This window comes from Trematomus bernacchii, unplaced genomic scaffold (genome assembly GCF_902827165.1).
Source record: "Trematomus bernacchii unplaced genomic scaffold, fTreBer1.1, whole genome shotgun sequence".
Lineage (NCBI taxonomy): Eukaryota > Metazoa > Chordata > Actinopteri > Perciformes > Nototheniidae > Trematomus > Trematomus bernacchii.
In genome coordinates, this window is record NW_022987477.1 from 7,047,310 (window position 1) to 7,068,561 (window position 21,252).

General features: G+C 39.7%; 2 protein-coding genes across 6 annotated transcripts in view; both read left to right on the forward strand.

Moving 5' to 3' along the window:
• Nucleotides 1–10,786, forward strand: part of LOC117498349 (nuclear receptor-binding protein 2-like) — a 29,449-nt gene extending 18,663 nt beyond the window's left edge. The window contains exons 2-18 of the mRNA XM_034150390.1: nucleotides 2,921–3,043; nucleotides 4,035–4,136; nucleotides 4,238–4,327; nucleotides 4,618–4,658; nucleotides 4,753–4,847; nucleotides 4,978–5,001; nucleotides 5,095–5,181; nucleotides 5,691–5,746; nucleotides 5,829–5,924; nucleotides 6,159–6,291; nucleotides 6,804–6,906; nucleotides 7,012–7,062; nucleotides 7,144–7,279; nucleotides 7,394–7,447; nucleotides 7,638–7,701; nucleotides 8,248–8,303; nucleotides 8,419–10,786. Coding sequence (XP_034006281.1) covers nucleotides 2,921–3,043; nucleotides 4,035–4,136; nucleotides 4,238–4,327; nucleotides 4,618–4,658; nucleotides 4,753–4,847; nucleotides 4,978–5,001; nucleotides 5,095–5,181; nucleotides 5,691–5,746; nucleotides 5,829–5,924; nucleotides 6,159–6,291; nucleotides 6,804–6,906; nucleotides 7,012–7,062; nucleotides 7,144–7,279; nucleotides 7,394–7,447; nucleotides 7,638–7,701; nucleotides 8,248–8,303; nucleotides 8,419–8,505 — 1,398 coding nt within the window. The 3' untranslated portion in view covers nucleotides 8,506–10,786. The remainder of the gene's footprint in view (nucleotides 1–2,920; nucleotides 3,044–4,034; nucleotides 4,137–4,237; nucleotides 4,328–4,617; nucleotides 4,659–4,752; nucleotides 4,848–4,977; nucleotides 5,002–5,094; nucleotides 5,182–5,690; nucleotides 5,747–5,828; nucleotides 5,925–6,158; nucleotides 6,292–6,803; nucleotides 6,907–7,011; nucleotides 7,063–7,143; nucleotides 7,280–7,393; nucleotides 7,448–7,637; nucleotides 7,702–8,247; nucleotides 8,304–8,418) is intronic.
• Nucleotides 10,787–11,235: 449 nt separating this feature from the next.
• Nucleotides 11,236–20,498, forward strand: LOC117498358 (poly(U)-binding-splicing factor PUF60-like). Of its 5 annotated transcripts, XM_034150431.1 has the most exons (12): nucleotides 11,236–11,294; nucleotides 11,841–11,926; nucleotides 12,155–12,253; nucleotides 12,650–12,739; nucleotides 13,203–13,253; nucleotides 14,320–14,481; nucleotides 14,624–14,716; nucleotides 15,922–16,135; nucleotides 16,218–16,450; nucleotides 17,042–17,174; nucleotides 19,477–19,724; nucleotides 19,823–20,498. In XM_034150431.1, the coding sequence occupies exons 3-12, from the start codon at nucleotides 12,176–12,178 to the stop codon at nucleotides 20,120–20,122; spliced, it is 1,602 nt and encodes a 533-aa protein (XP_034006322.1). In that variant the 5' UTR covers nucleotides 11,236–11,294; nucleotides 11,841–11,926; nucleotides 12,155–12,175; the 3' UTR covers nucleotides 20,123–20,498. The 5 variants fall into 5 exon arrangements, with proteins under 5 accessions (XP_034006322.1, XP_034006299.1, XP_034006313.1 ...); XM_034150408.1 differs by lacking the exon at nucleotides 11,841–11,926 and having other exon boundaries at nucleotides 11,244–11,294; XM_034150422.1 differs by lacking the exon at nucleotides 11,841–11,926 and having other exon boundaries at nucleotides 11,244–11,294; nucleotides 17,042–17,156.
• Nucleotides 20,499–21,252: the final 754 nt, after the last annotated feature.

Here is a 21,252-nt window from a genome sequence, read left to right on the forward strand (position 1 = left end):
GAAACTGTCACTGCAAATGGTCCAGCCAGTTGAGATTTGCACTTTCCTCTACTTGGACGTAGCCAGTACAAATGTGGGGTAAACCATAAGCAAAGTCAGCTCTGCACAGATGGCAGGGTGTGTCTATCAACAATATACACCACTGTACAACACAGTGCAATACATTTCAACAGCACGTCATCCCTTAAAATGATCGTACAGTTCACTTGACACCTCTCTTAAACTGTTTCAAATAAAAAATAATGTTCTAACCCTTTAAGTTAGGATTTATTGCTTCTCTTATTAGACTGTATTACTTTTAGCTTGCTTTCCCTAATAAACTGGCAATTTAGAGTTCATCACATACAGATTTCAATTCATTTATACACCAATATCTTTCAAGATACTGTTTTAGCTATTTTGTTCCTGTATTTGTCTATAAAAACCAGTGAATTGTGGGTAAGCTGCTGTGCTGATCATTAGGGAGCTTATATTAATTGAAGACGGCAACAAAAGATGAGATTTATTTTGTATTTTGTTATAATTAGTTGATTAGCTTTCCTCGCATTATGTTGCATAACGTGCATTTAATTTGTGCTTTGAATAGAATCCACATAATGCTGTCTCAACCATGGCGATATGGTATGCTGCAAGTAAGAATATAATTAAATTATATCACTCTGACATAAAAGTGATGTATTGATTTCGACACTCAATTTAGAGTTCTGCTTTCCTATTTTTTTTTAAGCTGCACTGAAGTAGCAGAGGTGGGATTGAACCGTATTATAGTATCGCTAGTATCTGGTAGTTTTTCCCTTTACAAATCAAAATAAAGTGAATCATGTGAGTGAAAACATGTGTGGGTGAGGTAATGAGAGGTTAGTGTGACAGTCTTTATAATCCAGTTTTACCCAGCTCAACTGTAGAGTTAACCACAGCCGAGTGGACGTTGTTTTGACTTGAACATACAATCCTTAAATCCCTTCCCTCTCCCTAAACCAACCTCCCTTCACACAGCCAATCACAGCCCAGCATCCGGTGTGTTGTTTACGAGTCTCACGCTACCACGACCAAGCTACAGACCCTGTTAAACCCCCGGGATGTAGAGGTGGGACAGGGGGCCGAGTGTTTCTCAACATCCAGAGAAAATAAATACCAGCAGAGCCGCCAGAGGGAAACTGACATGATTCCTTCCTGATAGCTTATTAAAGTGAATGAATTCCTTCTTCTGTCAGACATTCAGAGGACTGTGTTTGCAATCTGTAATGCCAGTAATTAGATGATCATCTCTTGTAGAGTAGGGAAGTGAAGAGATTGTAAATCATCGCGTCTGTAAATAGAGTTTTACTGCTGCTACAAGTTTAGCAATAAACGAACCACAGCCAACATTTAATGGAACTTTTCTTTCTTTTGAGGCTGGTTTATTTCAAAAGAATTCTGCGGCTGTGACTGAAAAGCTGGATCATGAATCTGAATATTTATAGCAGCTTGTGCAGTGGTTGTAATTGCTGTTTGTCTTGTGCTTATTTGGTTCTTTAACAAACGTCCCCCTGTTGATCCGGATTCAGAGAGGCGTCCTTTGATTCAATTCATCGCAGTGTGAGATGATGTCATGACACATGGTACAAGTACAGCACTGCAATAATGATCAATGGTTAGCATTTTGCTGTAATAAGTAGTAATTTAGGTGGGGAAAGAAGCCCTAATAATGGTTGTTCAGTCCTACCCCGTCATAAAACTCTGTCAGCTTCCTCATCTCGGCATCATATCATTTCCTTGCAGAGGGAAAATGTTCTGTCACACAGATTTAGAGTTTTTAGTTCAAGCCATCAATACCAAGATCAATAATTATATCTTCTTCATAACTATAAAGCTAATTCTTTATTGATCTTCAACAAGAAGTCTCAAAGAAGTCAGTGTTCCTGGAGACGGTAAAAATGTATTTTTGCTTCGTCAGACCTCAATCTAGCCATGTGAGAAAAAGGTCAAATAACAGTCATAGCTCAACCTTCACATCCTAGTGCAGATCCTGAATGAAGTGTTTGAAACTCCACTGCACCACACATTTTTGCTGCATAAGGGTTACATCAGGTCTGTGCTGAGGCAGCGATATCCTGGGATAAGCAGTCTTTAGGCTATTGGTCGCTGTTGCATAAACACTCATGGAGCCCCCGGGCTGTCTACGTCTGCCAGATTATAGACCTAGCCGCTGCCTCTTGACTCCACTCCACTCTGCTTCCTCTTTATTCCCATCTCCAGTAACACATCATCCATCATGTGGCCCATGTTTCATTTCTGTAAATCCCTCGTGGACAATCCCCTCACTTCTCCCTATCTGACTCCTGATAATCCATCTCTTCCCCCCCAACACTGCTCATCCCGTTGGCATACTACTCTACATCATCATGTTTTAGCTGGCTGGCAACATTTAGCATAAACTCTGTACATGGAGTTATCTTTACACTAACCCCTCCTTGTTTATTAATGAATGAAAAATTGAGTTGGATGGCGTTTAAATAAAAATGACGCCACAATGATTCTCTGAGTAGATTATATGGAGCTTTTAGAAGATATCTTAACCACAGCACAGGTGACTTCTAATCATTTCAGACATGCTTTTTCTGTTGAGAAGTTAAGCGAGAGCTTTTTTAATGCTTTGCTGCTTTGTTTTCAAATGTGTACTGTTATTTTTCATCCTCACCGCTCTCATAAAGTCGTACCAAACAGCAGTCAGACGCAGTAAGCGTCAAGTTGGCTAACATTTAGCATCTGAAGAGCCAGATATTAGACTTTATCCAATGAACACAAACACAACTGTGCTTGGTATCAGGGTGTGTAAAACCATAACAACTTTAAAAGATCATACTAGTCAATGTTTTGTTTGCAGCTTGTAACTGTTGTAAATTCTAACTCCTACTTTTTTTATGTCTGCCCCCTGCAGGTGAGCCAAGGTAATGTCCCCGGTGTGGAGAGTGCCTCCCTGGCCATGGACACAGAGGAGGGGGTGGAGGTGGTGTGGAACGAGGTGCTCTTCTCCGACAAGAAGGTCTTCAAAGCACAGGAGGTATGGTGGCTCTTATTCCCTACAGACAAGACGTGCACTATACAACGTTGTTATATTTAAATTTGGGATTTAACCCAGGTAAAATAACAAGTCTTAAAACAAAATCTGATATACTACACTTCCCCATTTGGATACATTTGTGTTTTAGAGTAATAAAATGTCATATGTTTCCAAAAGAACCCCTAAAAGGAGAAGTTGGAGGTCTTTAATGATTAATTTCATTATCGATGTACTGTATTTGCAGATTATTATTAGTGTTAAACAAAGTGAAATCCTGAAAAAATATAAAACATTGTTAAATAAATGCCCATGGGCCATTACAAATTCTCTGTATCCAAGTTGAAACAATAATGTAATGATTTAGTTCAAATAAGAGTCCAAGACCCAAGGTGAATTCACCTAAAAGACCAAGGAAACTACCCAAATTATGAACAAAAAGATATAGTGATTTATTTTTGGTTTATTTGCTTTAGAAAGTACTTAATTTACTGATCATGTAATCAACTTATAGTTTTAGCTTTATGGCAAAGGTCAAAGGATTTAAAGGTAGGGTAGGTAAGTTTGAGAAACCGGCTCGAGATCGCTAGAATTTGAAAATACACGACCGGAGAAAATCTGCCACTTCCTTATAGAGCCCCTCCTCCAACACACACGAACGCGCACATGACCAATGAGGGCACGAGATAAGTTTGTGCACAGATGGAAGGCTGACAGGCAGGTAGGCCATCCAGTTATTTTAGCCGGGCCGGCTAAAATGATTGGTCGTGCTTTTTACAGTACTACGGCTTCCACAGATGACATTTTTTTATGGATTTTTTGTCAAAGCACTTAAGATATTCATTGCTATCGGGATGTTAAGAGCATTCCATGGAATATAACAAAAAGTGTATCTCGAGCCGGTTTCTCAAACTTACCTACCCTACCTTTAAGTATGTTTCTTGTTCGATGATGTAATGTGAAGATGTGAATCAACGCTGATTTTTTTCTTTAGGAGAAGATCAAGGAGATGTTTGAGAACCTGATGCAGGTCGAACACCCCAACATTGTCAAGTTCCACAAGTACTGGCTGGACATGAAGGAGAGCCAGGCGCGGGTACAACATGTTTTAAACTCCTCTAGTCTTCCCCCCCACCCCCAGTCCTATTCATTTCCACACACACTGGTTCATTAACACAACTCCATAATGGCCCACAGGTTATATTCATCACAGAATACATGTCGTCGGGCAGCCTCAAACAGTTTCTGAAGAAAACTAAGAAGAACCACAAGACTATGAATGTGAAGGTTAGTGTGCTCTGCCTGTCCCCTGGTGGTGGCTCTGAGTACTGCAGACAAATCCCTGTTAAGATCCATATTTCCTGCAGGATTAGAGATGATGTAACAGAACACCCTAGTGGCTAAATCTGTTTAAACATCTTATCCTCTCTTTTTTCTTCTCTGTCTGCTCTTTTCTGTCTATAATATAATAATACAAAATAAATGTAGTAACAGTGCTCTATTTGGTTCTGAGAATTTTGTATTTGTATTATTGTGTCTTTAGAGGACTCATGTTGCTTTGTTACGCTACATTTTAGGCCTGGAAGAGATGGTGCACCCAGATTCTCTCTGCCCTCAGGTACCGACTCATTTATTCCCCAGGCTTTTAAAATGAGAGATTTCTAATATCACAGCCATTGCATTAACCAGTCGCTTTATTGTTTACTCGGCAGTTACCTGCACTCTTGTGAACCACCAATAATCCATGGCAACCTGGTGTGCGACACCATCTTCATTCAGCATAACGGCCTCATCAAGATCGGCTCAGGTCTGCTCCCCTCAGGGCTTTTTATGTTACTGCATCCAGCATATCTCACCCATGATGTATCCTCTAAATCTGCATTTAATGAATTCAGAAGAAAACAAATCTGAATAATGCTTCTTTTTTTTCCCCACAGTGTGGCATCGGCTATTTGTCAATGGTAAGAAAAAGTTCATTTCGTAGTGGGTACGTGTCACATACATCAACTTATGCCATGTTATGTTTATATACTTTGTGTGTTATCTCAAACCAGTGTTTCCAGATGCCAGCGTCCACGGTAAAGCAAGGCAACATCGAGATGAGCAGAGGAATCTTCATTTTTTTGCTCCAGAATATGGATGTAAGTGGGATGGAGCAGAGTTTGTCTGATTATGATTTATTTTAAAGTCTCATTTGTTTATAATAATCATCTTACTAAATACTGTAATACCTTGATAGCCTAACGTCTCTTTCAACAATTGTAAAATTGCCAAGCAGAGTGGAAAGTAGCTACTGTGATATATATTACTCTCCGTTTTCAGTCAAATCCAAATATTTTATTGACAGTGTAGATTCTCCCACCAGTGAAGTGTGGGACAGTGTGCTACATTAATGACTGTAATTTTAGGGGATGGAGAGATAATGACTGTCAGGATAATATGAGGCACACTGAAAACCGCGAAAATACTATATTGTTCTGCTCAGACATTTAATTGGATGTTGTGTGCCTCTTCTAAAGCTGCAAAAAACATAGACTGGTTAATTATTAGTTTGCGACAAGCCTCAATCTGACTGCATTATAATTTTAGGGTAAGCTTTTCCTAAAGATTATTGATGTGTTCATCTTTGCTTCTCCATTTCTGCCTCTAGCCAGCGAAGATGATTATGCCATAGACATTTTCTCGTTCGGCATCTGTGCTCTAGAGGTGAGAGAACAGGTCTTACAGATTCTCCTCTGTGTGTGTGTGTGTAATATGTGATTGTTTAACATATTATTCGCACCCCTAGATGGCAGTATTGGAAATCCAGGCCAATGGAGATACTGCTGTTTCAAAGGAGGCCATCATCAATGCAGGTCAATCCCTGGAAGACCCTCTTATGAAAGTGAGTCTTGTCATACAAACTGTCCTTATTACACAGCAAACATGGAGATAAAGATAAACTGTTCACCCACCCTGCTTCTACGTGTATTTGTTATCACATGTAGAGTTTGTACAGTTTTAAGTGAATGTGGCAGTGAAACATGCCAGGAAATCCAGAACAGGTGTTGCTCAACTGGGTCATACTGTTCAATATGAAAGTGATGTGTTGGACTCAGTGTGTGGTTGCTTTCTGCAGGAGTTCACCCAGTCCTGTTTACGCCATGAAGCCAAGCTCCGTCCTACGGCTCACGACCTTCTGTTCCACCGAGTCTTGTTTGAAGTCCACTCCCTCAAACTGCTCGCCGCCCACTGCCTCATCAACAACCAGTGTGAGTTTCTCACCTCCGCACACTGGGCTTACATCACTAACGTCTATTTTTTCAATGCACATCACAACATGTATTTGTTTCTACATGGAGAAGAACAATTGAATCACTTTTAAATGTTTGAGTACTGCAGGAATGACGTATTTGTGTAGGCCGACTAGGAAGTTAGCATTGAAACGGCTCCCTTGACAAAAATAAATGGGATTATTCTATTGGATTTTGGAATATAGCTAATATTAAATAAACTCTGTGGCAAAACACGTTTTGTTCAGCAGGATAAATTCCTCACTTGTTAGAAATCACTGTTTTTATAACACATAGAAGCTTTGGACATTCACGAGTAGGGTAATTATTGATGTATTTTTGTCCTAGTTATAACAACAGTTTCAGTCATATAACCACAATCACATTCAGAAAATGTAACTAAAATAATAAGAAACCTTTTATCGCACAAAAACAGATTTGTCAAATGTGTTTTAATAAATAATCAGTCAACACTTGTTTTGCCTCTACAGACTTGCTCCCCGAAAACTGTGTGGAGGAGAAAACCAAGTCCTTCGACCCCAACGCTCTCATGGCGGAGATTAAGCATGATGACAGACAGGGAGTTCAGCTCAAGTAAATGAACACAAGCACCTCTTATCTTTGGCTACTTGTCTTGAATATCCTGACATGACATGCAAAGCCTAACACTCATTTACTCTACTGTGTTATCTCCTATAGATATTCCCATGTGTCCCCTTTGGAGCTTGACAAGTTTCTGGAGGATGTCAAGTAAGAGGAACTATTCATACTCTATCATACCATTTATTACTGTAGCTTGAATTTCAACATGACTTCCTGTCTCCTCTCTAGAAATGGGATCTACCCATTGATGAACTTTGCATCATCTCGACCTCACCCCGTCCCCCGTGCCCTCTCCTTGTCTCAGGAGCAGGTCGAGACGGTCAAGACGCCGACTCCTGAACCCCAGGAGACCGAGACAAGGAAGGTAAGACTTTAAGACGTCACCCAAAAATGTTAAGCTACACAATCTGGCTGCATACAGAGATAACATGTCTCAGGTTCATTACTCACTGACCCTCTTTGTCTGTCTGTGTTGTAGGTTGTTCAGTTTCACTGTAACTTGGAGTCAAATGAAGAAGGGACCAAAACTCATGTGAGTCACATTGTATTACAGGTACTTTTTTCTATTTTAGTATAAACTATTTTATAAGGCTCTTTTAAATGTAAGCCTTTTGGAATATTTTGCCAGTAACATTCTACTAGCACTACTGTCACAACATTTATTTTACAAGTAACGTCAATTATAGTAGTAAATTGATTTACACTTTTTGATCTCTCCTCAGCTATCTTTGTTTCTGAAGATGGATGACAAACTTCATAGGCAGCTCAGCTGTGACATCCTTCCAAGTAAGTTGGCCACCACTTTACCTTTTAAGAAGAATATCTTTAATATTAGTACTTCAGCAGTGTGACTCTATATTTTTCTTGCTGTCTACAAATACCATGAAAAGAACAAAACCACAAAAGCTTGAATCAGTGTCTTATCACCTTCCGACATCCCAAGCCTTTAGTGCATTCAGACCCAAGCCCAAGTCACAAAATACTCTTGACATTTTCATAAAATAGTTGGGCATTTTCTGGGAAACATTGTAAAAAGTGCATTTGTTAAGGCACTATTTTCAGTGTTGTATTGACCAAAACTTAAACAGTTGTGCCCATGTTAATGGTAATTAGGAAAGGTATGCTTAAGAAACAAGCCACCCAGCTTCTCACGCTTTGGATACACATACAATACTTGTGATTGTATTTTTGATCACTGTTCTTTTCTTGGGATTGGTTGACAATTAAAAAATGTATATGAATCACCATACTTATCCCTAATAAACACCAAGCTCTTAAGGTTCATTTTGTCACAGATTTGTATAACTGAAATATTTAATATGACCATTTTAGCTGATACCTCCAGAGACCTTGCCAGTGAGCTTGTTCACTACGCCTTCATAACCGAGGTACATATAAAAACATCTTTGTTTGTTCTTGATTAACAGCCATAAATGTCATTGCTGTGGTTTGGATTTCTTTAAGCAAAACTTGACGTCCCATTATGTCCCGTGTGCTCCGTAGGAGGACAGTGAGAAGGTGGCAGTGTTCCTGGAGGACGCCATTAGTCGACACCGGGTCCGAGGACTCACCTCTGGGACCACACAGTGAGGTTGGGTCACAACGGCGGCTGGCCCCAGACATAGGGGCCCGGCGTTGACCATACGGATCAAGAAAGGGATCACACAGCCGGGAACGGAGGGAGCTGACCCAGCTGGGCACATGAAGGGGACAAATACTGAAGGATGCCGGGCTTTGACAGTCAGTTAACCATCCCAGAGAGAACGAGGGAACGCCAGCGCTGAGAAAGGAACCAAAGGCCCCTCTGATAGGAGGGCCGGAGGCATCATGACTGTGTTCAGCAATCCCACAAAGCAGTGGAAGATTGACAAACTCCCTGCATAAAAGGGCTATCATGCCTTAAGATATCTTGACAACTTTTCCATGATGCCACTATTCAGAATGGATATGTTTCACTTGCAAATGCAACAGATATGTTTTCAGACGGATGTTTTATTGCTTCGTTTGCACTCCAATGTCCGCATTGATTAGTGCATATTTACGTTGAATTGTAAAAAAGATAATTTTACTAAAGCCTCTCTCCCATGCAAACCAGAACCGTCGGTTTATTTCAGTTTTAGGAATTTAATATTCCGTCCAGCATGCACAATAATCATTCAGTTGACTTATTTATTTCTGCTTAACTGTGAACAATAGAAGCTTTGCACAAACCTATTTTTTTTCTTTTGTTTTCCTAAACTTTTTTTGACATGCAGCGTTAACAAACCTCATGGCACTCTGAGCTAAACACACCATGCCTAAATGTTATGACGAGCAATGAAATGATGCCTCTCTTTCAGCCTGTTGTGCTCTTAAGGGGTTTTCCCTATGAAAGTGTTCTGAAAGCCAAAGACTTGCAAAGTGCCTGATATGGCAATGTACTTTGGACAACATGTCCTAATGAAACGTCATTGGTACACAACATAGCAATTTGGAATTTAACTAATTCAGGCTGACTAAGTTTTAAAACCAGACTAATTGATTTGTACTAGTTCCCATCTCTTATCATGAGTCTATATAGTCAGCCTATGTGAATGTGAAGATGAACTTGTATTGGCAGCTCCATTAGAAGCTGCAGCCTTTGTATATTGGACATATGGATCAGGTCAATATTAGTTTGGAAAGAGCTGCAGTAATGTACAACAATTGGAATACATCAGAGGAAGCTTGTGAAATAAAATCATAGTCCTATATGAATGGTAGAAAGGGTGATGGTAATGTGATTTATAGATATGTTAATAAAAAATTGCGTACTTTTAATAAATGTACTTATTTTTGCAATATATCTCAAATTATCTGAGTATATTGTCTAACACTGAAACACCTACCCAAATAATGGAAATAAGCCTTTGGAATTTATTGTGTTTTATCCTCTCTGATTTTTGACATTTGTATAAAATACTTTTAATCAAAGTCATTAAGACTATGTGGTTTTAGATTTGTGTTGCTAATGTAATCAATATAAGAGCTAAACTCTGAAAGATTCCATGTGCCGCAGGTGATAAAACCCAATCTCTGATACAATAGTGGCACTCTGCTCAGAAAATGTTAATCTCCCAGTACCAGATCTACTGTAGGTTTATTTCAGACAGTGTGAACTTTAGGACTGATTGCACTGCTGCCCACACAAACACAAAAATAGAATACACTCCTTCAACTCTTCCAGATTTTATTCTCAAGAATCCAGTGTTGGCACTGTAGAAGAACACTACCATTTGGGTGGATTTTTCCCTTACAAAACTGGACAGCAAAAAGAAAACCATAGTGAATGGTCTGATCCTTTTCAGCAATGTACTCTTGTATGTCAGGCTAATTTGGCTCTGCTCCATTTCTTTCCCGTGTCTGTTAGTTCTTGGTTTCACAACAGTTACAGAGCTGTACAGTCATTGCTTACAGTACTTACTTACTCAAGCCTTCTTATCAGCGTGTCTCTGAAGACAGAAGCCCTACATTCTCCAAGATATTCAATAACTACGGGCTGTGGTGTACATATTTGTTTGTGGCTATTGAAGGGGTTTACTTTTAGACAAAATGTCACTGCAAAGCAGTGCCACTGTTGCTTTCATTTTATCTAGTAAGCTGCATGTCTTAATAGCCTGCAACAATTCAAAACTTTGCATTTTGCCTTTGTCAGTCACAGTTTAGTTCCAGAGGGGACCTGACCAAGAAAATGAATGTTAAGACTGTGAAAACATCCATATCAGTCTTATTTAATGTTTTTTTCCCCTGTGAATCTGTTGAATGAAACTTGCTTTTGGATGTGTTCTACTTAAACCTTTGTTAAATATTGTAGGTACTGCAATTAATTACAATAAACAATATGTGACAGTGACATGTTGGGTATGTCTGAACTTATTTTTTGCTACACTACAAATGTATACTTTTATGTATTGAGTATATTTTGTGTTCACATGAACACATGTTATGAAAAAATAATTGAATTCATGAAAGTAATGGATTTCTATTTATTATGCATTTGCATACTTCTGTGCATCAGGTCCTGTCTGTGATGTTTTCGATGTTCAGTGTTTGGCTAGCACTAGCTAGGAGGAACAGGTGCTATCGAAATACAGTATTTGCTTAAAACTTTGGGAGTTGAAATAAAGCTGACATAGTCACGGTGTGACTATGTGACGTTATTAGAATGGCTGTATTGTAAAATGTTATAAAACATTTATGGTTCATTCATACTATGAAAAACGTTGTTTCCGAAACTCCTCTCAGACTATCATCGCGAGGGTTCCGACATCGCGATATCTTTTATTTAAAACTAGAAGCTCTCGCGAGTGTTGAGTTGGCCTCTCAAGACAGTGTGCTTCATGGCGGTTACGGAGACTGCGGTAAATGTATTTCTGATTACAATCAAACACTAACCTGTTTTAGCTAAAGTTGCGTTTGCATAATTAGTTAGTGATGTTTAGTAGAATTTATTCGCACTTAATATCCTGTAAATAGACTAAATGTATCTAAATATAGCTTCACGCGCCATTGCAATGAATGGCTAACATTAGCTTATGTCAGCTAGCTCCTTGCTACCAACAAAGATTACGCAAGCTTAATAGAACTCAGTTCTATATATTCAGTAGTTAGTGTTGTTGTAATAATTATGCAAATTAATGTATATGTGGGTGCTACAAAGATGCATCGTGGTTAATGTCTTTATCGACTTTAGCTTGACACGTCTTCGATTAGCCCATTGTTGCTAGTTTACCTCGCTAACCTAGCTTATGTTAGGATGGCATCCATCATTCACATTCATGTTTATCACTCTGACGTAAGATGGCTAAACTTATAAGGAACGACTGACCGGCTTTGTGAAGTTTGCAATGTAACATATTGCTAGCTGTCTGTTATGTTAGTCTGAAGGCATTTTTTATTTCCCCTAGAATTTGTTGAATTGTTAAAGCTTCCCCGTCAGTCATCTTCTTTCCTGCCTCAGTCTGGTGGACCCAGCGATTAGCGGGTTGCGTAGGTAAGGAGTTCGTCCCGTCCCACCTGGTTTAAATCCGGGTGTTTGTCCTGTATATGCTAGCACATGTTATGATAAACTGTCTGAGGTGATGTGACTTCTAAAAGTAACGCAGGCATTTTCTTAATGGGGAAGTGTAATTATGGGTGTGTACATACAGGCAGGTTTTAATGCTTCAAACTAATTTTGTGTGTCTTATTTTCTTCATTAATTGCCTTTTCTGAATTGCAGGGAGGTGAAGCAGCTCTGACGATGGAGAATGGACAGGGCACAGGCTCCAAGCTCGGCCTGCCGCCTCTTACCCCAGAGCAGCAGGAGGCATTACAGAGGGTAGGAAACCCCTGACACAGTATCTGCCTAAATGTTCCTTAAGTTATGATGTAAAAAGCCCAAATGAAAGTTAAGACCCATGACATTGTATCACATAGGCTGCAGTTCCCTAAACAATTTGAATGTTGTTGTTTTTTAATTCCATGTGAACTTTTTATTTAAGTTTTAAAAAATAATGAATGTTGACATGCATTTAACAGTAAGGGGACCCTTATTATTGTGCCTTTTACAGACTTACTTAAACTGGATGAAAGTGGTTAAAAAAGACTTGCATAATAAAATACAAATGCATTACTTTTAATCAGTAAATGTACTGATGCAGTGCTTGTCAGTTTTTGTTATTAGTAAATACATATTCTGTCTCTTTTGTTTGTAATGGCTTTTCTCCTGTTTCAGGCGAAGAAGTATGCCATGGAACAAAGCATTAAGAGTGTGTTGGTGAAGCAGACCATTGCCCATCAGCAACAGCAGCTCACCAACCTGCAGGTGAGATTTATAAAATGCATTGGTCGGCTGAAACAAAGTTTGTAATGTGTCTGTCATCTGTTGATTCTTAACAAAATGTCTTAGCCTTTTCATGAATCAGTAATTCAATTCTTTTGGAAGTTTTACGTCATTCTCCCTCAAGCTGTGAAAAAGAAACGCCTGTAGACTATATGCACCTGTTTTTGCCTCTGCTCTTTTTCAGATGGACGTCGTCAAGACAGAGTTGTTTATTGTGTTTAATACTTTGCACTTTTATAGGGCAGTTATTTATGTTTATTGTGTATTGATTATCATTTAGACAGGGGAGAAACTCTCCAAACTGTATGTTGTTTAGCAGGAAGTTCTGAATAAAGTGTTAGCCTAACCAATTTTGTCTAGCAAAGCAATGACATTTTAGAAAAAGCAAAGCTCAGAGATATCTAACTTTCTTTTCAGCACTTTTTTCACTTTTACTGTCTTTCAGATGGCAGCAGTGACAATGGGCTTTGGAGATCCTCTCTCACCTTTACAATCGGTCAATAGATTATTCAATTATTTTTCTGTCCGCATAACCAATGGAAAATGTCTGTTAACCTTCTTTTACTGGTTGCTTTGGCAACATCTCTGCCTTTTTAAAATCTCACTCAAGAATGCATATTTTGTGAGATAAACTTGGCTTTTAACTGCCAGTGTACTTGCGGCCATCAGTAGACTAATGTTTATCATTGGAGCTGTATGTTTTTTATTATTTGCTCTTGAGTCACAATGGGATAATTTTCTCTAGAATGTTTTTTTAAACAAGATGGCTCGAGCTCTTAAGCTGTTATTAGGTTTATAAATGTGAGAACAACTAAATGTTTCTGGCATGGGACTAAAGAGGGATAGGAATCCCCCCCTTTTTTTTTATAAAATGTATATGTTTTAATATAAAATAGACTAAAATGAGAGAATTGATGGAACGGGGATCTTTTGGCTAAGTCAAGTTTTTCTGTCAGGGAACAAGTCAACTTCCATTAACCTCATGAAGTAGGCACATGTTATACATATGTTGTTATATAATTAAATAGCAGACACGGACTGACTTAAAGGAATAATTTAATAGCGCAACAACTTTCGTTCGTTAAACCATCCCTCCCCTAAGGTATGAGCAGAAAGTTTGAAATGCTCTCGAGACTTAATATGGATTTCGTTTGAACTCCACTATTACTTTTGTTACCTTACTTTCATCCCTGGACTACAGGTCAGTTACTGAAGCCAAATATTTGTGAGGGCTTTGCATGTGTATCACTTCAGTGTGCTTTTCTTCATATGTCAGTTCAATAGTGACATGGTCATTTTGTAATTACAAGTGCTGTTATCAATATTTTATAACTGTTGTACATGTGTTAGTATTTTTACACAAACTTCTATCTATTGATTACAGTATCCCATTGTTACCCGTTTTACCGGTCTAGACCCCCCTAACTTAGTATTGGCCTCTTATCTATTTAAGGGGGAATCACGCACTGTAGAAAATAATAATTTTGTATTAGTGTATTTATGTGTTCCTTCCGTTCTTTTGCTCTCAAATGTTTATCGTGTGTTGTTCCCCCGGTTGGCAGGTGGCAGCTCAGCGGCAACGTGCCCTAGCCATAATGTGTCGGGTGTATGTGGGCTCCATATACTATGAGCTCGGTGAGGACACAATCAGACAGGCCTTTGCCCCCTTTGGCCCAATCAAGAGCATTGACATGTCTTGGGACTCTGTTACAATGAAACACAAGGTCAGTGTCAATTAAGTGTTAGACATGGTGTTAAGGCTAATTCTACACCTCCATTTGAATGCTGAGGGTTGCATATAAAGCTGCCTAAGTCTTCAATGGTTGTATATGTTCTGTTTTTCTTGCATTTGGCCTAATGGCGCAGGGGTTTGCCTTTGTGGAGTATGATGTGCCAGAGGCTGCTCAGCTGGCTCTGGAGCAGATGAACTCGGTCATGCTGGGGGGGCGAAACATTAAGGTAGGTTGTCCGGAGCTATGTGTACCTCCTCAAGGTAAAAGGTATTCATCGACTGAGATTTTTTTTTTTAATAACAACCTTTTCTGTATATCTTTATTTTGGATACCGAGTCAATTTGTTAAATAACTGCTTTCTAATGACTTGTACAACTTGCATATGACTAATTTCCCTCTCTCTTTGCTTGTCTGATTTTCAGGTGCGTGAGTTGTGTATGTCTGGGTGTATGCTTAGTGTACTGTCTGTGTTGTGTGTTATGCTTCCATGATGTCATCAAGACTATTTTAGTGACCAGTTCCAGTAGGATTCCCAGCGGCGCATGGCGTCGCTCTATGTCCATGGTGTGCTGATGATGGGCTGCGCCTGGTTGGTGTTGCTTGGCCGCCCCATCTGTAGTACAGATCCCAGTCGTCATTAGAAACCCGTCCTACATAGGGAGAGGAAGCTGTCAGGTTGCGTAGCAGAAGAATGAAACACTTGCGGTCCACTTTCGGTAACTCGACCAGCTCAGCCAGTCACACTCTGTGCATGCAGAGTGTGACTGGCTGAGCTGGTAGTGTTTTGAAATTTACAGCGCGTCCTTATTTGATAGTTTCGCACGGTTATTTACATCTTGTAGAAGAAGGGATAGTTGGTATTTAATATATTGAAGGTTATTTTGTATTTACTTGTGTAGTGAGATAAGTTTATTTAACTTAATATATCAAGAGTCTATGTGTTTGTACATTGATTTAAATTCATGTTCAAATGATCGGCATCCCTAAGAGACCCTGTTTGTTTTATAGTCGGGCTGGTTTAAATGTGTGGTTAATGTAAAATTAGATCTATGAAGAGTGCAGGGATGTATACAGATTTTTAAGTACAGTTTAGAGTTTTTGTCATGTTTTAAACATGGAATTTTTTATAATGTAGAGAGTACTTTGAATCTAATAGACAATATAACAATGATAGGATAACAGGCAAGAATTAAAGTGCCTTTCTTTTAAATCTCAGATTCAGAACTTTGAGTTTAGTGATTGACATGCAGCATTAACGAATTACTTGGATTCAAGGATAGCCATGGCATGATTGTAAAAATAGAGTGGCTTTGAATAAGCTCGGTGGCTGTCCAAAGTTAGTGCTGCAGGGACTTGGAGTTTTCGGTAGTGCGTTCTCATTGGTTTTGAGTCCCTTACTCAGTAGCCCTGCTGGTATGATCTGTGCTATAGGTTGGGCGGCCAAGTAACATCGGTCAGGCGCAACCCATCATTGACCAGCTGGCAGAGGAGGCGCGCGCCTTTAATCGGATCTACGTGGCGTCCGTCCACCCCGACCTGTCCGACGACGACATCAAGAGTGTGTTTGAGGCCTTCGGAAGGATCAAGTCTTGCACGTTAGCCAGAGACCCCACCACAGGACGACACAGAGGCTTTGGCTTCATTGGTGAGCTCCAGGGGCCCTCATTCGCTCGTGCTCTTTGTGTTACCACTGCGCTGTTTACTACAATATGATTATTCACTTACAGAATATGAAAAGCCTCAGTCAGCCCTGGACGCTGTATCTTCTATGAACCTGTTTGACCTGGGGGGTCAGTACCTACGGGTGGGCAAAGCGGTGACTCCGCCCATGCCCCTACTGACCCCCACGACCCCTGGTGGTCTGCCGCCTGCTGCAGCGGTGGCCGCAGCGGCAGCCACCGCTAAGATAACGGCCCAGGCAAGTATGAATCCCTTCCAAAGGGATTTAATGGCCTTCCAGGTAAATATAACCCAGATCTAGCTAGAATTGACACCTTAAGCACAGTTAACATGGGCATATATACTTTGGTACAGGTGACAGGGAGAAGGCCAGTTTTGTAAAGATCACATAAAAAAAACAGTAGTTGCCCATGTGTCAATTTAACAGCCCTGAAATGAGATTCAGGACATTCTGGGCTAAGTCTTTTTTTATCCAGTTTAATGTATTTAAATCGGAATGTATATTTATCTTTTTGTATAATAACGTTAGCAATAAATGCTCCTCCCATTCACTGATTGGGTGTGTAAGCTAAGAGTCCTCTCTTAGTTGGCAAAACATAATTATTTTTCCTGTGTGAAAGGTCCTAACAATAAATCAGTCCATTGTGTTTTCTTGTAGTGTCTTGATGTATATTTTCCACTGCTGTATATCTATGACTTGCTAAGTATAGGTGATGATTTTGTTAGTAAATCTGAAGAGACTTTGATTCTCACTACAGGGAGTTAAGGTTGCTCTGACTCTGTGCCATGCTGTGTGATGGTTGATTGTGCGGCCTTGTGCTGTTCTCTGTGTGTTTCCCTTACCTAATGTCTTCGGCCCCCCTCTCTCAAGGAGGCTGTAGCCGGTGCATCAGTCCTGGGGGCGTTAGCCGCACCCCAACTTCTCAGTCAGCAAATGGGTATTCCTCAGGCTGTTATGGCTGCCCAGGCACCAGGGGTCATCACAGGTGTGTACCGAGATATGAGTAAGTACTCAATTTATAAAAAATAAAAAAGCAAGAGCTTAGTAATTCACTGTGCTATTTAAGAGCCTTTAAAAACATCCAGCTTTACATCCAATGCAATTTTACCAACATTTTGTTTAGCCTTGAATAATTACTACAATCAACTAATTCTTTAGATCAGGGGTCTCCAACCTTTTTTAGGATGAGAGCTACTTTCAAAAAATAAAACAAGTCGTGAGCTATTTTTTTTGTTGTTGCAGTGTATATATTTTGCACATTTTAACATTATCTGCTTACCTTTAACCTTTGTGTGCTGTTTGGGTCTGTGGGACCCGTTTTCAGTGTTTACTAAAAGAAAATGTATGCAATTTTTAATTGTTTTAACCTGCTTTATTTGGGGCTGCACCTCACATTCTCATGCACCCCCGGGAAGATGTTTTTTTTTAATGTTGAAGTTAAAAGCATCAATCTGGTGCACTTTGAGCACAAAAAGAATGTATGTATACAGCTCTCAACACTCATATGAAAGGGAGCTGTATACTTTTCAATAATCCAAAAATCTTTAGAATATGATCACAACCAATAACAAATCATTTAAACTTGTTTATTCAGATGTTAGTTAGCATTCTTTCTTTTTATTTATGCATATTTTACTAATCACTCCCCTTTTATACTGTTGCAAGAACGTGATTGGTCGATATTCATTGTGGGGGGAGGAGGGGTGTCTATATATATTAAATAGATAAAGGTGTGCTCTCTGTCTCGCTTGCTCACAAAGGCTGTGTGCTCCTCCGTGGCGATGACGGCTTGCGTTAAAAAAAAAAAAAAAAAACATATTTGTAAAGTGGGGGGACCAGAGGTTGCAATAGACTTTTTCGCTGTCCGTCATTTTGCATTACGCATGCCCACTGCACCTCGCGGGAGCGCGCACAGCGTAAAGCAAATACTCACAGACATTTCAATGATTTGTTCGGCAAAGTTAGGTTTGGAAACGGTATAATTTCCTTTTGGTTTGGCATGCATAACACGGCATGACACCGGAGCCCCGCTGCGGGGAAACTTTGGCGCTGTTCTGAGTTTGTTGAAATCTGTCAAAATGACGGCTTTCAGATTTTTCCGTCATTGTTATAAAAAAAAATCCGTCATAGACGGAAAATATTCAGTTAACGCAAACTCTGGGGGGGACACAAACGGGATTTCGAAAAGTGGGGGGGGACATATCCCCCCTGTCCCCAGTGGAAATTACGCCATGCGTATGTGTGCGTCAAGTGCCATAAATATATATGCAAGTTGCAACACACACGGTAAAATCCTGCCCCTCATGTGCTGTATAGGCTGGCATGACTAGGCTGTGTTCAATGGGGCTGATGTGTTGTGTAGATTCTGCCAGAAGGAAAATCACGGTCAAACTCCTTATGAACCGGTGAGGTGCTGCTCCACTATCTTTTCCTCCCAACTGCAACGCTGGTCCCGCAAATCAAGCAAGAACGTGATTGGTCAATATTCATTGTGGGGGGACGAGGGGTGTTGGATAGATATAGAGTTGTAGATAGAATTAGCTATGCTTGAGGTTTTGTTTAATTACAATTCCTATTTTTTTCTTTTGTGTATTTTTTACATTTTGGATTTGCTTGGCGAGCTACTTATTGAGGACTTGCGAGCTACCAGTAGCTTGTGATCGACGTGTTGGAGACCCCTGCTTTAGATAATCTAAGCTTTTTTGCAGCCCCATAACAAAAGCTTTTAATTAACAATATGTGACTTTGTATTGTAAAGGATTTATTAAGTGTTTATAACCAGATTCATTAAAACAAGGCAATACTGCAGGGAGAAAGAGTAAGCACCAAAACAAATGGGGCTACTTTTAAATCTGAATAATTGATGATATAAATTAGTTCATCCACCGTTTTACAGCCCTTCGGTTGGCCACAAACATTCACAGCCATGGATCAGTTTTAGACTCACTTTAAAGGTGGTAGCCCTGTTCTAATGAAAAAGCAAATCCTTGCCACGATCCACAATTGGCTGAGTCAAGCTAAGCTAGCTGTATGGAAGAACACTAGCCAATTCATATGGCCACCCATTTGACATGAGACTTCTTGCGATTTCAAAACTCACCTGCGATTCATCGTAGGAGATGGAATCATACAGGATAGTTTTTATCCTAGCTTACTGATATGGTGTTAAGTTACAACCCATTAAGAGAATGGTTCGGATCGAAAGTTAGCACATGCTCTGTAAATGATAACTTCTCTAGTTTTATTAAAGTTTATTTATTTACACATGTGATGTCACTGAATGCATATCTGCATTTCCCTAACAGGTGTGACTCCAGTGCGTCCACCCATACCAGTGCTCCCCCAGGTTGGTCTTGTGAACCCAGTGCTCGCTTCACCGCCAGTCCTGTCCAATCAAGCTGGAGGCTCCAACCAACAAGAGAGGAAAGAAGAGAAAGAGGAGATGCTGCAGGACGGTACAGGGCAGGAGATGTTGAGTGACCAAGAACACATGAGCATCTCGGGCAGCAGTGCCAGACACATGGTGATGCAGAAACTGCTAAGAAAATCAGAGGTAAGTTTTGGTCATATGTGGTGAAAGAAGAGCCTTTAAAAGACATTTTATTAGCAAATACTTTTTACTTGTAAAATGATTGCGTTGCTCCTTTCTAGTCTACGGTTATGGTGCTCCGAAATATGGTTGGACCTGAGGACATCGACGACGACCTGGAGGGGGAGGTGACCGAAGAGTGCGGGAAGTTTGGCGCCGTCAACAGAGTCATCATATACCAGGAGAAGCAAGGAGAAGAGGAGGATGCAGATATCATTGTCAAAATTTTTGTAGAGTTTTCCATGGCCTCAGAGATGAACAAAGCCATCCAGGCCCTCAATGACCGCTGGTTCGGAGGTCGCAAAGTTGTCGCAGAGGTGTATGACCAAGACCGTTTCAACAGTAGTGATCTCTCTGCGTAAAAGTGTTTGTAATGGTTCACCAGCACCCACCCCCATACCTGTCCCCTAAACTCATGTCAGTCTCTGCAGCTAGAGATGCGGACCACTGAAACTTGTAATTATGTTTTTTTTATTTGTTTTTTAAAATTGCTGTTGATATTAATGTTAAATGCCCCATTTGGGGGGGGATTCATAGAAAAATATTTACATGTCAGATTTTGCTTTGTTGTTTGTGAAAATTCCTTTTTTTTTATGCAAGTTTCAATTTTTTGTAATCCAAACTTGTAACATGTTCATTTTTCCTGCTTTCGCTCATTTACATTTTCTTCCTTTCATTAATTTTCTGGGACAAGTTAACACATCCTTTCTATGATTAAAGGTTATTGTTTGTTCCTAAGAACGTGTGATGCAGTTTTTCTTTAGTTTATGAATAAAGAGTCCTTTGTTTTGAGATAATTAGTTGTGTGAGTGATTGTAGAACATGTTTAAAAAGTAAAAACATGTACTTTTACTTATGCATGCGCATTTGTAGTCCAATCGGGTATTGGTCATTCTCAAATGCCACTGCGTTTGTGGTTAGTACAGGTGGTGAACAACTTCTGAAATAGTAAAATAACACTTCAGACTTTGAATAGATACATATTTACTTAATGATCATTCAAAACGATCAGCCAAGACAGTCTTTTCTCGATTTCTGACATTTTTGGGTCTATTTGACTCGGTTTAGTTGCCATAGGTTTTATTTTTTAACCTGCTTCACTGTTATCATGGCACTTGAGTAGGTAAGTTCATGTTTGTTTAGCCCTGCATCTCTTCTTTACAATAGCATAATTTTAGTTTTTCACCTACTTGCTACTCAGTGAAGGGTGAATAGCTTGTAGATGGATGTTTGACTTGTGTGTTCAAGAAATTAATTCATCGGCTATATGCATGGTTTTGTTCACGTCTGTCCTCAAAGACCATGGACCTGGTTACACATTGTGGTAGTAGAGCTATTCCCTGTTGTGGACACAGTAATGTACACTGTCTCCCTGCATTGCACACAACTGGAAAGTCCTGCAATTTATAGTCATGTAGCAAGAATAAAGCAACCGTTGAAGACATGTAACAAATAGTGCAAACTCGAGGACATTAAATTATAGGCAGTCATA

Excerpts from the sequence above, each read along its gene's own strand:
- LOC117498358 (XM_034150408.1), top strand. The coding sequence starts at position 11,274 with ATGGCGGTTACGGAGACTGCG. Across the intron at positions 12,740-13,202 it reads AGCAGCTCACCAACCTGCAG|ATGGCAGCAGTGACAATGGG; the intron begins GTGAGATTTATA and ends ACTGTCTTTCAG. Across the intron at positions 16,451-17,041 it reads GGGATTTAATGGCCTTCCAG|GAGGCTGTAGCCGGTGCATC; the intron begins GTAAATATAACC and ends CCCTCTCTCAAG.